General features: G+C 32.9%; 2 protein-coding genes across 2 annotated transcripts; one reads left to right on the top strand and one right to left on the bottom strand.

Annotated features, from left to right (window-relative positions):
- Positions 1-345: 345 nt before the first annotated feature.
- Positions 346-2700, bottom strand: LOC145239452 (uncharacterized). The gene has a single exon (XM_080102773.1). It carries the CDS (start codon positions 2591-2593, stop codon positions 2054-2056), a length of 540 nt encoding a protein of 179 aa, XP_079958899.1. The 5' UTR covers positions 2594-2700; the 3' UTR covers positions 346-2053.
- Positions 2701-3556: 856 nt separating this feature from the next.
- LOC145237375 (sodium-dependent neutral amino acid transporter SLC6A17-like) lies at positions 3557-17309 on the top strand. The gene is made up of 12 exons (XM_080100211.1): positions 3557-3620; positions 9515-9548; positions 9892-10158; positions 10492-10649; positions 10941-11148; positions 11474-11676; positions 12235-12363; positions 12447-12559; positions 12761-12941; positions 14178-14388; positions 14710-14854; positions 15272-17309. Exons 3-12 carry the CDS (start codon positions 9921-9923, stop codon positions 15648-15650), a joined length of 1965 nt encoding a protein of 654 aa, XP_079956337.1. The 5' UTR covers positions 3557-3620; positions 9515-9548; positions 9892-9920; the 3' UTR covers positions 15651-17309.
- The last annotated feature ends 67 nt before the right edge of the window (positions 17310-17376 follow it).

Below are 17376 nucleotides of genomic sequence, written 5' to 3' on the forward strand. Positions count from 1 at the left end.
GTTTACTACAATAATTGCAGACTTTTTGAAATTATCGCACAGTTGCGCGAACAATTTACATTTTATCCGCGACTACACAGTATTTTCTCTCTCTCGTTTTGAAGCGTATATATTTCTGTATGCAGTTGATGCGAATTTGTTTGTTTTTATTGTAAAAATGCTTTTGCTAGGAAGAAATCTTGCTGCTAAAAAATACACAAACTTTCGCAACCCAAAGTGTATCTCCTAATGGATTTTTTGGAAGAATTGTTTGTAAGCATTGGTCATTAACGTTGAAGCTTTTCGTTTATCAATTTCGTCACTCAGATGTTGCTAACTGTAGATTACTCTCTTCGCACAAAACAATCCGTAAAAAAACGATTTATTTTCACGGTCAAAGATAGAACAATCACTGTAGTTCAAAAACGTCAGACAGGTTGAGCAAATGTCATAAATATGGGGTCTTTTTTAGGGGATTTTCAGATTCCCTACCACTCAACTTAATATTAGACAAAGGCACACAAATGGTATACTGTTGCAAATTTGCGATATAGATTTTGAATTGCAATAAAGGGTTTAAAATAGGGCTTTGTACGATTTTGTTTTATATTCAAAAAGAGCTATTTGGGCTGGATTAAAGACGTTGGGTCCTGTCCATGAGCCACACTTTAGACCTCTGGTAATTTACCTTTGTCATTTAATGAAATTCAAAATGCCTGTTAATACAGGGAAATAATTCTTGAAATTGGTTCCTGTTCACATACAAAATAAAAAAACATAAATCACCACTGAGGTGTGAAAGCAGTGTAAAATTGGACAGCAAACTCGTTTACGTCAAAACTCAACAATAATTTGAGACGAAGTACAGAAATCTTTCATCAAAATTCAATGAAACATATCGACCATTGTTTTACACAATATCTACGATGAGTGTGAATTCTTTACATAAAAAGCTAGTTTTTTCAGCAAAAGTTCCAGATAAAATTGCTACTTATTGTCAGATGTGTTACAGTGTCAAATTACTGAATGAAAAAATTAGTTGGCAAATACTGTATCACAAAATGCATGACAAATAAACAAATAAAAAATGTCTTAACTTATTTTGAACATGGATTTAGTTACTAAACACCCAATTTAAGAGAAAGGCAACATCATTTAAATAAAAATAATTTTGTGTCCTTTTAAGTATGTTAACAAGCAAAAAAGTCACAAAAATGTTAAACTGACCCCCCTAAAAGTATTAAAAAAGTTGAAAGTGGTGGAATAAAATATCTTGGGTGAATTATCGGTTCAAGGTTACATGCTTTATAATGCTAACATCTTATCAAAATCCTTACCACCATAAGTGCACCTTAACATTACATCTAGATTAATTACCAAAATCGAGCATTTATGCTGACCAGCAATGGCATACACAGATATAAATCAACAAATAGTACAACAAAATTTGCTTTAAAAACTAAAAATCCTGGAGAACGATACAAGCCCTATTGCATTAATAATGATAGGATAAATTACAGCAAAAGTATGTAAATATAAAAAACTGGTTTTGTCTTTCGTTGTTTTTCCTTAAATGAACCACTTTAAATGCCTTGATGTTAATATCTTTTGAAGAACTGTTTTACCTGATTTTAAACTACGGCACTGGTGGTAATGAAAATGTGACCAAAAAATAATTCAAAAACTACTTTTAACAGGTACATTGTGTCAATTTACATGCCCTTTGTAGTAGATTACATTAAAGCATCAGGGTTTTGGCCAATTAAATCAATGAAAGATGTACTTTTACAAAGTAAACAAAAAGAAAAGCAAGCATTTGTAATGATTGACAAGTAACAATATCGCTTGGGAACAACAAAACTGTGCATAGAATAAAAGTTCATAGGTCTAATCCAGTGATGGGATTCAAATTTTTTGTCAGCCAGTTCTATCACAAAAGTCATATTTTTAGCTGGCTCTGTCACAAAAAGTCCAACGCCAGTAACCAGTAATGCTAACCGGTTCGTTGATCTCATAAAATTTTGTGAGACAGTTCTATAGAACCGGTGCAAATGGGCTGAATCCCACCACTGGTCTAATCGCTGTCCGAATAATCAGGAAATGAAACATTGTTGCCTGTTTGGGTATGGGGCAATGTTTGCATTCTTTGAAGGCCGCTAGGTCCAGGTTGCATGTCATCTTCCTCATAGTTTTGAACTTCTGGTTCTTCAGGGTCTTTTTTCAGTAGGAACACACTTAGTGAGTCCCCTTCTTTGGTTATTCCGTGCGATTTAAGGAGCTCATCATCTTTAATCACACTGTACTCCACTAGCAAGGTCTGATAATCAACTGGGAAATGCAAGTACGTCGCTATTTTTTCTTTCAATGTCCTTCCGGTCCAAGAAGGAACGCAAGTGATTTCAAAAGGGCCTTCTCTACATTTCATGTCCTCCACAAAAAGTTGAACTTTAATGGGAGCATTTTCTATTTGCTCCTTTAGAGTTTCGCAGTTTATTGTTTCCCATGAGGTTTTGAGGGCTTGAAGCAACTCCTTGTTTGCAGCTGTTAAATCTGACTCTGATAAAATCTCTAAATCTTTTAAGTAATCAGAAATGCCGTATTGGGGAACGGACATGTCATGCCATACAGTCAGTTAAGTCATTCCATCATAAAAATCTCTGCATTATTACAAAATGCATTAACGTACACAGAACAAATTACAACCTGCATAACATGTATAAATTCGTATTTAACAATGCTTATAGTAACTACTAGTGAGACAATAAAAGTAAAATTTGTCAATATGCTGTATAGGAAATTTGTCTTTCGGAATATAGCATTATTCTGATGAAGGCATTTTGTATGGGATGTCGATCATTTCTAATAAAACTGCTGGAAGATCAATACTCGTTATACTTTATGCCTACCAGTAACGGCTTATTTAATGAAAGTAGTTTAAGAGAACAAAAGAAAAAAAAATGACCACTGGCTATTTTATCAGCTTGCCAACAAAACAATATACTATATTGTTTGTTAAACTTATATAAGTTAACAAATCCACCTGTGTTTATCTGATGTGTTTGCATACTTTTTGAAACACTTTGCAATTGCAACGGTGTTGGAGCGTTTAACAAAAATATTGTATCAACTCATGTTATGTAAAAGACGAGTAATACACATTAAAGAACCACCAAACATGTCTGCTTGAACTTAAACACGTTACTTTGCCTTGTTTTTTTTTTGCTGCTAATCCTAACTCATAAATAGTCACAATATCCAAAATCCTAGCACACTGCTTTACGAAACGGGTTTAATTAGCCGTAGTTCCTTTTAGAAACTAGAAACCAACTCCAACACCAATCGAGTTACTTTTTTATAGATTGAATACAAATACAATCGTGGGTGTTGAGTATTAAACAGATTTCTCTTGTAGTTTTCATGCATATTCTTTAAAAAATACTTAAGACAATTGTTAATAAATACGTTTACTTTTATTTCTATAAGCGGCATGTCTGACGTTACTAGACCATGACATTTTCTTTTTTCCTTTTTCTCTCTTATTTCCGAGGTATATAAATGCCAGGTTGGCGTGTCGTTTAGCACGGAATTGAATTGAATTCGGAAAGCGTGATGCAATAAGGCGGTAACGTAACGTGGCAGCCATCATAATACCATTGTCATTCTGCCAGAATAAAATCGAAAAAAGGAATGCGATACGAGAGAACGTCACGGATAAATGCGCAACGAACGTTTTGGCCAAATCGAAATATTGACAAAATACGCTAACTTCAATGCAATCTTTGAAATGTTTTCGGGCCCATTATATTTTTTAAATTCGCAACATTGCCTCATCTTTTAGTCTATTTTAATAATCCATTTCAAAAAAGTGAACCCGACTCGATAATTACAGAAAAATGCAATTAACTAACACCCACTTTGGACCAAATGCCTATAGTGACGAAATACGCTAAGTTCAATACAATTTTTGAAATCTTTTCGAGCACATTATTTTTTTAAATTCGCAACATTGCCTCATCTTTTAGTCTATTTTAATAATCCGTTTTCAAAAAAGTGAACCCGACTCGATAATTACAGAAAAATGCAATTAACTAACACCAACTTTGGACCAAATGCCTATAGTGACGAAATACGCTAAGTTCAATGCAATTTTTGAAATCTTTTCGGGCCCATTATTTTTTTTAAATTCGCAACATTGCCTCATCTTTTAGTCTATTTTAATAATCCGTTTTCAAAAAAGTGAACCCGACTCGATAATTACAGCAAAATGCAATTAACTAACACCCACTTTGGACCAAATGCCTATAGTGACGAAATACGCTAACTTCAATAAAATTTTTGAAATCTTTTCGGGCCCATTATTTTTTTTAAATTCGCAACATTGCCTCATCTTTTAGTCTATTTTAATAATCCGTTTTCAAAAAAGTGAACCCGACTCGATAATTACAGCAAAATGCAATTAACTAACACCCACTTTGGACCAAATGCCAATAGTGACGAAATACGCTAAGTTCAATACAATTTTTGAAATCTTTTCGGGCCCATTATTTTTTTTAAATTCGCAACATTGCCTCATCTTTTACTTTCGTCACTATATTTCGTCACTATAGGCATTTGGTCCAAAGTGGGTGTTAGTTAATTGCATTTTGCTGTAATTATCGAGTCGGGTTCACTTTTTTGAAAACGGATTATTAAAATAGACTAAAAGATGAGGCAATGTTGCGAATTTAAAAAAAATAATGGGCCCGAAAAGATTTCAAAAATTTTATTGAAGTTAGCGTATTTCGTCACTATAGGCATTTGGTCCAAAGTGGGTGTTAGTTAATTGCATTTTTCTGTAATTATCGAGTCGGGTTCACTTTTTTGAAAACGGATTATTAAAATAGACTAAAAGATGAGGCAATGTTGCGAATTTAAAAAAAATAATGGGCCCGAAAAGATTTCAAAAATTGTATTGAACTTAGCGTATTTCGTCACTATTGGCATTTGGTCCAAAGTGGGTGTTAGTTAATTGCATTTTGCTGTAATTATCGAGTCGGGTTCACTTTTTTGAAAACGGATTATTAAAATAGACTAAAAGATGATGCAATGTTGCGAATTTAAAAAAAATAATGGGCCCGAAAAGATTTCAAAAATTGTATTGAACTTAGCGTATTTCGTCACTGTAGGCATTTGGTCCAAAGTGGGTGTTAGTTAATTGCATTTTGCTGTAATTATCGAGTCGGGTTCACTTTTTTGAAAACGGATTATTAAAATAGACTAAAAGATGAGGCAATGTTGCGAATTTAAAAAAAATAATGGGCCCGAAAAGATTTCAAAAATCGTATTGAACTTAGCGTATTTCGTCACTGTAGGCATTTGGTCCAAAGTGGGTGTTAGTTAATTGCATTTTTCTGTAATTATCGAGTCGGGTTCACTTTTTTGAAAACGGATTATTAAAATAGACTAAAAGATGAGGCAATGTTGCGAATTTAAAAAAAATAATGGGCCCGAAAAGATTTCAAAAATTGTATTGAACTTAGCGTATTTCGTCACTATAGGCATTTGGTCCAAAGTGGGTGTTAGTTAATTGCATTTTTCTGTAATTATCGAGTCGGGTTCACTTTTTTGAAAACGGATTATTAAAATCGACTAAAAGATGAGGCAATGTTGCGAATTTAAAAAAAATAATGGGCCCGAAAAGATTTCAAAAATCGTATTGAACTTAGCGTATTTCGTCACTATAGGCATTTGGTCCAAAGTGGGTGTTAGTTAATTGCATTTTGCTGTAATTATCGAGTCGGGTTCACTTTTTTGAAAACGGATTATTAAAATAGACTAAAAGATGAGGCAATGTTGCGAATTTAAAAAATATAATGGGCCCGAAAAGATTTCAAAAATTGTATTGAACTTAGCGTATTTCGTCACTATTGGCATTTGGTCCAAAGTGGGTGTTAGTTAATTGCATTTTGCTGTAATTATCGAGTCGGGTTCACTTTTTTGAAAACGGATTATTAAAATAGACTAAAAGATGAGGCAATGTTGCGAATTTAAAAAAAATAATGGGCCCGAAAAGATTTCAAAAATTTTATTGAAGTTAGCGTATTTCGTCACTATAGGCATTTGGTCCAAAGTGGGTGTTAGTTAATTGCATTTTTCTGTAATTATCGAGTCGGGTTCACTTTTTTGAAAACGGATTATTAAAATAGACTAAAAGATGAGGCAATGTTGCGAATTTAAAAAAAATAATGGGCCCGAAAAGATTTCAAAAATTGTATTGAACTTAGCGTATTTCGTCACTATTGGCATTTGGTCCAAAGTGGGTGTTAGTTAATTGCATTTTGCTGTAATTATCGAGTCGGGTTCACTTTTTTGAAAACGGATTATTAAAATAGACTAAAAGATGATGCAATGTTGCGAATTTAAAAAAAATAATGGGCCCGAAAAGATTTCAAAAATTGTATTGAACTTAGCGTATTTCGTCACTATTGGCATTTGGTCCAAAGTGGGTGTTAGTTAATTGCATTTTGCTGTAATTATCGAGTCGGGTTCACTTTTTTGAAAACGGATTATTAAAATAGACTAAAAGATGAGGCAATGTTGCGAATTTAAAAAAAATAATGGGCCCGAAAAGATTTCAAAAATTTTATTGAAGTTAGCGTATTTCGTCACTGTAGGCATTTGGTCCAAAGTGGGTGTTAGTTAATTGCATTTTGCTGTAATTATCGAGTCGGGTTCACTTTTTTGAAAACGGATTATTAAAATAGACTAAAAGATGAGGCAATGTTGCGAATTTAAAAAAAATAATGGGCCCGAAAAGATTTCAAAAATTGTATTGAACTTAGCGTATTTCGTCACTGTAAGCATTTGGTCCAAAGTGGGTGTTAGTTAATTGCATTTTGCTGTAATTATCGAGTCGGGTTCACTTTTTTGAAAACGGATTATTAAAATAGACTAAAAGATGAGGCAATGTTGCGAATTTAAAAAAAATAATGGGCCCGAAAAGATTTCAAAAATTTTATTGAAGTTAGCGTATTTCGTCACTATAGGCATTTGGTCCAAAGTGGGTGTTAGTTAATTGCATTTTTCTGTAATTATCGAGTCGGGTTCACTTTTTTGAAAACGGATTATTAAAATAGACTAAAAGATGAGGCAATGTTGCGAATTTAAAAAAAATAATGGGCCCGAAAAGATTTCAACAATTTTATTGAAGTTAGCGTATTTCGTCACTATAGGCATTTGGTCCAAAGTGGGTGTTAGTTAATTGCATTTTGCTGTAATTATCGAGTCGGGTTCACTTTTTTGAAAACGGATTATTAAAATAGACTAAAAGATGAGGCAATGTTGCGAATTTAAAAAATATAATGTGCCCGAAAAGATTTCAAAAATTGTATTGAACTTAGCGTATTTCGTCACTATTGGCATTTGGTCCAAAGTGGGTGTTAGTTAATTGCATTTTTCTGTAATTATCGAGTCGGGTTCACTTTTTTAAAAACGGATTATTAAAATCGACTAAAAGATGAGGCAATGTTGCGAATTTAAAAAAAATAATGGGCCCGAAAAGATTTCAAAAATTTTATTGAAGTTAGCGTATTTCGTCACTATAGGCATTTGGTCCAAAGTGGGTGTTAGTTAATTGCATTTTTCTGTAATTATCGAGTCGGGTTCACTTTTTTGAAAACGGATTATTAAAATCGACTAAAAGATGAGGCAATGTTGCGAATTTAAAAAAAATAATGGGCCCGAAAAGATTTCAAAAATTGTATTGAACTTAGCGTATTTCGTCACTATTGGCATTTGGTCCAAAGTGGGTGTTAGTTAATTGCATTTTGCTGTAATTATCGAGTCGGGTTCACTTTTTTGAAAACGGATTATTAAAATAGACTAAAAGATGAGGCAATGTTGCGAATTTAAAAAAAATAATGGGCCCGAAAAGATTTCAAAAATTTTATTGAAGTTAGCGTATTTCGTCACTATAGGCATTTGGTCCAAAGTGGGTGTTAGTTAATTGCATTTTTCTGTAATTATCGAGTCGGGTTCACTTTTTTGAAAACGGATTATTAAAATAGACTAAAAGATGAGGCAATGTTGCGAATTTAAAAAAAATAATGGGCCCGAAAAGATTTCAAAAATTGTATTGAACTTAGCGTATTTCGTCACTATTGGCATTTGGTCCAAAGTGGGTGTTAGTTAATTGCATTTTGCTGTAATTATCGAGTCGGGTTCACTTTTTTGAAAACGGATTATTAAAATAGACTAAAAGATGATGCAATGTTGCGAATTTAAAAAAAATAATGGGCCCGAAAAGATTTCAAAAATTGTATTGAACTTACCGTATTTCGTCACTGTAGGCATTTGGTCCAAAGTGGGTGTTAGTTAATTGCATTTTGCTGTAATTATCGAGTCGGGTTCACTTTTTTGAAAACGGATTATTAAAATAGACTAAAAGATGAGGCAATGTTGCGAATTTAAAAAAAATAATGGGCCCGAAAAGATTTCAAAAATTTTATTGAAGTTAGCGTATTTCGTCACTATAGGCATTTGGTCCAAAGTGGGTGTTAGTTAATTGCATTTTTCTGTAATTATCGAGTCGGGTTCACTTTTTTGAAAACGGATTATTAAAATAGACTAAAAGATGAGGCAATGTTGCGAATTTAAAAAAATAATGGGCCCGAAAAGATTTCAAAAATTTTATTGAAGTTAGCGTATTTCGTCACTATAGGCATTTGGTCCAAAGTGGGTGTTACTTAATTGCATTTTTCTGTAATTATCGAGTCGGGTTCACTTTTTTGAAAATGGATTAATAAAATAGACCACAAGATTGAGCAATGTTGCGAAGTTAAAGAAAATAATGGGCCCGAAAAGATTTCAAAAATTGTATTGAACTTAGCGTATTTCGTCACTATAGGCATTTGGTCCAAAGTGGGTGTTAGTTAATTGCATTTTGCTGTAATTATCGAGTCGGGTTCACTTTTTTGAAAACGGATTATTAAAATCGACTAAAAGATGAGGCAATGTTGCGAATTTAAAAAAAATAATGGGCCCGAAAAGATTTCAAAAATTGTATTGAACTTAGCGTATTTCGTCACTATAGGCATTTGGTCCAAAGTGGGTGTTAGTTAATTACATTTTTCTGTAATTATCGAGTCGGGTTCACTTTTTTGAAAATGGATTATTAAAATAGACTAAAAGATGAGGCAATGTTGCGAATTTAAAAAAATAATGGGCCCGAAAAGATTTCAAAAATTTTATTGAAGTTAGCGTATTTCGTCACTGTAGGCATTTGGTCCAAAGTGGGTGTTAGTTAATTGCATTTTTCTGTAATTATCGAGTCGGGTTCACTTTTTTGAAAACGGATTATTAAAATAGACTAAAAGATGAGGCAATGTTGCGAATTTAAAAAAAATAATGGGCCCGAAAAGATTTCAAAAATTGTATTAAAATTAGCGTATTTTGTCAATATTTCGATTTGGCCAAAACGTTCGTTGCGCATCCATCCGTGACGTTCTCTCGTATCGCATTCCTTTTTTCGATTTTATTCTGGCAGAATGACAATGGTATCATAATACCGTAAATGAAGGATAAATGAAAAGGTATGTACTAGCATTATTTAATGTTTCTATTAACCCTTTTTTGATGTTATGGTTTCTAATCGTTGGCATCTATTAAATGTGTAAAAAAAATCATTTTTTAGTATCTAAGTCAGTTTAAACAGCATGGTTTATTTTTGTCGTTAATCGTGACCTTTGGGCATAGTTTAAACGACAGGACGTGTCAAATTATAACTTACACATTTTTAATTTTTGTTGTTAATAAATTTTTATGCCACGGTTATGATTGAACAAATTGAAAACTGATTTGAATAAAATGGAATAGCCAAAAGTGTATATAAGCCATTTTAAGAGTTAAAAAATAGATAAATTGTAATTTGTGCAGGTCACCATCATCTAGAAGTAAGCATTGAGATGTCTCCCAACCCTCACAACAATTTATCTCAACCCTCAGAAATAATTGCTTCAAACAAAGATTTAGAAGCGTCAGAAAAAATTGTTGATTCAGATGGTTCTATCAGCAGTGACAAAAAAGAAAAGCCACGTCCACAATGGGACAATAAATTTCAGTACCTTATGGCTGCTTTAGGCTTTGCTGTGGGTTTGGGAAATATATGGAGGTTCCCGTACTTGTGCAAAAAGAATGGCGGAGGTAATTCAAAAAAATACATGTAAAATGAATAAAATAAGTAGACATATGTTAAAAAGAAAACAAAGTCACGAGTTTAATATTTAGTATGTTTAATGAAAAAACTGTTACAAACCATAAATAATTTCGTAAAAAAGTATATATTTTGCAGTATAAAAACTGGCATCATTAATTTCCGTAAAAAATGAAAACATTTAGTAGAATGCCAAAAATTGTCAGAGCTATAATGGAAACTGACCATTTATCCCCTATAACACATGGTGTTTCTGAGCATTCTTTGTGTACCAAATAGAACTGTAAAATATATACTATATTTGCTTTCTTTGATTTTTGTAGGTGCTTTTTTGATTCCCTATTTGGTCATGTTAGTGCTGGAAGGTTACCCTTTGTATTATTTGGAATTAGCCGTGGGTCAAAAGATTCGGAAGGGCACAATCGGTGTTTGGTTACATATAAACCCCTATCTTGGTGGAATTGGATTTGCCAGTAATGTTGTAAGCGCAAAAATATTTTTAGATTTGTTATTTTGAACAGAATAGTTTTAGTTTACAGTAAAGAAAATTGCATTTGATCACCTGAACAAAAGTTACTACTGACCATCTATAATGTAGACTAGTAACTTTTTTTGCAAAAACGTTTTAGGCAGTTTCTTTCAAGGGCATTTTGAAATCAAATTAATTGTACAAAACATCAATTAATTGTACATTTAAATTGTTGTTTTATAAAATTATTTCTTTATTTTTCAGTTTTTTTAATAACCTGGCTATGCCTATCTTTTATCATAGGTGTGTCTCCTAATTGGTCTCTACTATAACATGATTTTGGGCTGGGCATCATTTTATCTTTACAATTCATTCCAATCACCGCTGCCATGGGCAAGTTGTCCAATGATCAATGGCACAATTCCAGTTCATGAATGCAACGTCAGTTCGCCAACCAACTATTTCTGGTATCGTGAAACACTTGATATATCAAATACCATCGATAGTGGAAGTAAGTGCTTAATTGTCACTTTTCTTACTTTGATCTGGAATGCCGTTTTGTAGTAAGCTACCATTACTGACAGATTTTTATCATTATCGGTGGTTTTAAGTGTTCTGTTTGGGTTTGATTGAAGGCACACCATATTTGAAACTTTTTTGCCTGATGCTCACATGTCAGTCAAAGCAAAAATTAGTTTTTTTTCCTTCACAGGTTTAAAAAAGCATTAGCATCACTTGCGGTTATAGAATATGTTATATTTTATTCTTCGTATTTTTGTGTGACAATCATATTAATCTGACATTTCGTATATCATTCTTAAAATGTTGTTTTTCAGGTGAGCTAAACTGGAGAATGGTGTTAGTTCTTTTCATTGCCTGGGTTATTGTCTTTCTGGGAATGAACAAAGGCATAAAATCAAGTGGAAAAGTGATGTATTTTGCCACCCTCTTTCCATACACTGTCCTGATAGCATTTTTCATACGCGGGATGACACTTGATGGGGCAGTTGATGGCGTGAAGTACATGTTCTCCCCGGATGTGAGTTTTCAATTCCAACTCAAGTACTTTACTTTCACTGTGAGGTTTAAAGTACTTTATGTGGACTGGCACAGTGGGTTTAACCTGGTGTTGTCGGGCAGAACCGGATTAGCAACGTTGTGATTGGTTGATGCGATGGTCGTGGCTTGGGGGCGTGTCAGCTATGGGACTAATCTATTAAGTAGTTTTGCTTATATGCTTATAAATGCTTTGTCAATATTGAAACGGTTACAGTACAGGAAGGAATGTGGTTACACTATTTAGTTTGTAATTGGTCAGTATATGTGGGCGTGGCTAGAGGGCACATTACTTTTATTAGTGCATGTTACTAATCCTGTAATTGGTTGTTTACAAATGTCTATAAATACTACGTTTAACATCTAACATTATATGGTAGTTACGAATCCTGTAATACCGTAAATTATGACCTATTTTCGAAAGGAGCACCTAAGTCCTTTAAAATAATTTAGTCAAGGTTTTGAATAGTTACATGTGTATGTATTTGTTGCATTAGCAATTTGTTTGTTTTTGTTGATCTTAATTGTTTGTTTTTTTCAGATTACAAAACTGGCAGATGCAAATGTATGGCGAGACGCTGCAACTCAAATATTCTTCAGTCTTGGTCTTGGTTACGGAACAATTATTGCTTATTCAAGTTACACAAAAGCAAATAACAACTGTCAAAAAGTATGTTTTTAACTATCAAATAACCCAATACCTTTGATTGTGTGTACTATGTAGGTATTGGTAACAACAATAATTCTTTTTAGGATGCTGTATTTGTTGCAAGTGCAAATTGTCTTACTTCTATATTTGCTTGTGTGACCATCTTCTCAATACTTGGCTTCAAGGCAAAGAACAAAACGCTTGAATGCATGGATCAGTAAGTTGATGTTATCACTTTTTTTCTATTCTTGGATTAAAAATTGCCATGAGCATTTTTTCAAGGTGCCCTAAAGTGTAAAAAATGTTTCATGCAATATCTGTTTTTTACCACATAAGATTTTAGCATCAAACTTTTAAGCATGAGGCATTGAACTATACAAGGTTTTAAAGTCTTTTCAACATTTTTTTCTTGTTAAAGGAACCAGCACAGATTAAGAGAGGAATTGAACTCAATGTATGAAGCAAATGGAGAAGTCTTTTCTCAACTCGAACATTTTTATCAAAGTAATTCTACTGAACAATTTTATCTTACTACTGGTCAAACCTGGACCTTCATGGAAATGGCAACAAACTGTTCGTTAAAAAAGGAGCTGGACAATGTAAGTTATTGTTTGCAATTTTCAATCTGATTTACAATGATACACCCAAGGTGTTTGATAAGCTATTTTGACATGATACAAATAATTTGTGGGAGATAAATACTGTCAATGCCACTAAAATGTTTGGTAACATAGAACATTTTGAACCCATGTACTGTAATTAGGATTATTTTACAAAATGTTAGTTAAAATCCAACTGTAATTGTAATGCTTAGTGTAATTAATTACCCAAACAAAGTAGTCCCTTGCTGCTTGCTTGCTTTTATAAAACACTTACATAATTAAAAAGTATAAATATTTATTGAGCGCCTTTGCGCCCCATACACTTGTGTAATGAGTTTAATTGCTGTTTTTAAAACTTAAGGATTTTAATTATGCTTACGTGTATTGATTAACAACTCAAATAATTTACAACATGCTAACTGCTGAGTTTTAATCTTATGTCTTGGCAACTGTTGTCCTATTTACACCAATTGATGTGCAAATGTGTACACTAGTGTGCTGCAGGGCCTATTTATCACACACTAGAAATCAAGCTTTGCTAACATGCAGATAATGTATATATTGATGTTATCTAATCATAACCGTAATCAAATTTTGGAAATGCCTGTCACTAAAACCTTAATAAAATTATTTTCTCCTTTATCATGCAAAAAGTTTGCCTTTTTTAAGTGTGCATTAAAATTTCAAGTCTGAAAAACTGCTTTTGCTGTGTAAGTTATAGTGAACAAAACGGTTAGACCAAACACAAAAAGCATAGGGCACATTGTTAACTATCATAAATTAGGCCATGCATATATTTCCTAAATTACAGTACAGTTTTTTAGAGCCCATTGTCATGAATAATATAAGATTATTGTGTAAAATTAATATATTTTTGTCAAAAAACAGTTTTAATAACAAATTCAGTTAAGACATAATCCATTTAATTCTGACCATAGCCGTTGTCTATAAAAATCGTCCGCTTAAATGCCAAAACTGTCAATCGCAGTAAAAAGCTTGACAACATAGTCATGTAAAAAGTTATGTAAAAATGGGTCCCCTTCCCTGAACATGTAGATACAATTGTGCATAAACTCGCGTGTGAGGACCCATTCATTTTTGCTTGCAAAAACAATCATACATGTAGATACAATTGTGTATAGTATAGTAAATTGGTAAATATCGTATAGAATATATAAAATTTAAGTATATCAGAAAGCCACTTTTCTAGTTAACAGTTTTGTTTCTACTCAGAATGTGGGAGGCACTGGGTTGGCATTCATAGCTTTCACTGAAGCGGTTCTGAAGTTTCCTGGGGCTCCGTTCTGGGCAGTTTTGTTCTTTTTCATGCTTCTGTGCATCGGAATGAGCAGCGAATTTGGAATTCTTCAAACCGTCATCACAACTGCTCTGGATGCTGGTTGCAAAATTCCTAAAACTGTTCTTACTGCTATAATGTGCTCATGTAAGTTAATTGTTATAAACTATACAGAAACATTTAGGAAGTCACACAAAATCCAGTATATAAAAGAATTTGGAAAATTTATGCCCAATGAAAGTTCTGTCAATGAAAAGTTGTAGGGCTGTAATTTGTAATCTCAAAATCTTTCTTGAATTGTTAAGTACAATAATCACCAGTTTTTGATTTTTTTCCTATTTTTTAATGTACTTTTCCTAAAAAAAACGGTGTTTTTGTTGCTTTGTAAACATATTTTTTTGTTTTGAGAAAACCCTTCTAAATTTAATGGTACATGATTAAAATCAATTTTATATTGTTTGTTTTCAGGTATGTTTGTGGTTGGTTTAATTTTCACACAAAGATCCGGAAGCTACTTTTTAGATATTTTCGATTCATATTCGGCCACATTAGCCCTTGTTTCAATTGCACTTTGCGAAGTTTTGTCTGTCAGCTACATCTATGGAATGAACAGGTGAAGTAACATAAAAATGTAGATTTTACAACTACGAATAACTTGAAAAGTAGGATGATCAAAAATGAAACTACCCACAAATATATACAAAATTATTTATATGATTCTATTTGAATAAGGTAATAATATACGTTGACATATTTTATTCCATTTTTTGCAGTTAACAATTTCTATTGTTATTATTAGGAAAAAACATCATAATGTGTTTTATATATGCATAGAAATTGCACAACTTGCCTGGAAGTTTTGTTTTAATCAAATGATTGAATTTTCTTAAACAAGATCTGCTTTAAATAAGATTTAACATTTGTTTTTATTATTTTGTAAATCCATTGTTTTGCTCCATTAAAATCCTGCTGGAAGTAGAACAATTCCTTTATAACTGACACCCTTCATTAACTTTCAATTGTCTTGCAGATTTGAAAAAGACCTCAAAGAAATGGTGGGGAGTTACCCAAACTTATACTGGAGGATTTCATGGCGGATCACATGCCCACTTGCTTTAGCAGTCATCCTAGTTGCCAGTATAGTTGGTTTAGCGATGGAACCACCTGCCTACAAGGGTTGGAATGAGAACACTGGTACCAAAGTGCCGCTGACTTTTCCGGGATGGGCAATGTTTCTTATCGTCATGGTGATTTTACTCTCCTTGCTATTTATTCCGTTGATCGCGATACTCTACCACAAACGAATGTTTGACCCGAAAATCTTTGGTGCTAAAACTTCAGGAGGCAGAAAAGAAGCAACTGGTAATGTTACCGAATCGTGCCAGCCATTAACTGCAAAAGAAACCTGAAGCGTCAAAAGAAGGATTTCAATCCTGGGTTTGAGTTACCATGGCACCAGCACAAGGTTTTTGTTGGTAGTATAGAGTGTGGTGTGTCAGAAATAGCTTGTGTTTTTGTGTCTGAAGAATTTGTTAGGGTTTAATTAGAGCTGAACCATAGGTGAAGGGATGGAGTTGGTTATGGTGTACATATAGGGTGGTATAAAGTACAGTAAACCTAGGTTGGACCAAATCTTCACCTAATTTGGACAAAACATAATTTGTAATGTGGTAAGACTAACATCGGTTAATGCAGATCTGTGCTTAAATTCGTTAAATTCTTTGGTTCAAGTGAACCAAGGTTTGCTGTATGACTATAAATATGATTAAAGTACAAATGAATCAAGGGGTTGAAAAACTTGTAAAAAATTTTAGGAACAAGAGAATGTGAAGCTTAACTTGACAGTCTAATAACAATGGTCCACTTTATACTTTTCCGCTTCCTGCGTTTGTGAAGTATATTTTTTGTGAATATGTATTGTAAGTTATGTTATTGTTCTTGTGTATATTTTCTCATAAACAGCTTTCCTAACCCTTACATTTTTTTCTCTACACAAGCAACTTTTTTTGCCTTTAGTTCCATTCATTGTAGTAGCATTCAATTCATTTTGTACTAAACTACACAATCTAGCCCTTTAACACCCAACTACACATTTTATTCCATGTTTTTTACTGTGCTACCTTTGCATACCTAGTGCTCAAATTGCCACAAACAAAATATACTTTTCAAATACAGAATTTGCACAAATTGTCTGATCTATTTAATGAGGTATGAAATTTATACCTGTTTTTTTTTTAATAACGGTGCATTAAATTAAATTTTGTACTTTTTCGTGTCATTAATTTAATATATGTCCGTTGCTTGGGTGCCAAAACTTAATTAATTTTAAAATTTAATGCACAAAATATCAAATACTGGAAACTTTCATATGCAGAAAAGCTTATGTTGTATGTTTGCATTTCATTGTAGCTTTGTCATCTGCAGTTTAGGTTGTACTTACCTCTTTTAGATGCTTAAAACATATATACACAAAATTATATGAAGCTGCAGACATACATTTTGCACTGTGTGCATATATTTCCATATGTGTGCTTTGATATTATTGTGCATATTATGAAGTATTTTGTCTGTTCATACCACTTACATTTAGAATGCTATTCTGCTTGGTTTTAGCCTTAGTGCTTGAATGACATATGGTTTAAATTGTAAAATTTTTAGCTCATATTTTAAATGCCGATGTTCAAAACATTGGATTCACCAAATTTAAACACATATATTAGGCAATTTCATACTCCTATGTGAAGTTTGACTTTTTTCAAGTGTATAAACGTACTTTTTATTATGAAGTGCATCAAACAGGCTTGTAGTATTAGCATTGCTATACTTTACCATGTTACTTGTTTAGTGTTTTCGCGAATTATGGCAAATTGCATTTTCATAATATTTTTGCCATGACCACCTCACTTTTGTTTCGTTTTGCGCCCTAAATGTATGGTAATCGGTGATTTAGAAACATTTTCACCCTATATACTTACGCTACAACCATCATTCACCCAAACATGGACATAACTGTTAATATTTATTTATTACGTCTATGTATGCTGTGCATAAATTATTACCAAACTGAATCTTTTTTGTGGTGTCAAGATGTCAGCAGTGCTGGATTAACCATTAGGCAAAGTAGGCACGTGCCTA

Source organism: Phallusia mammillata, chromosome 7 (assembly GCF_965637545.1).
Source record: "Phallusia mammillata chromosome 7, kaPhaMamm4.hap1.1, whole genome shotgun sequence".
Taxonomy (NCBI): Eukaryota; Metazoa; Chordata; class Ascidiacea; order Phlebobranchia; family Ascidiidae; genus Phallusia; species Phallusia mammillata.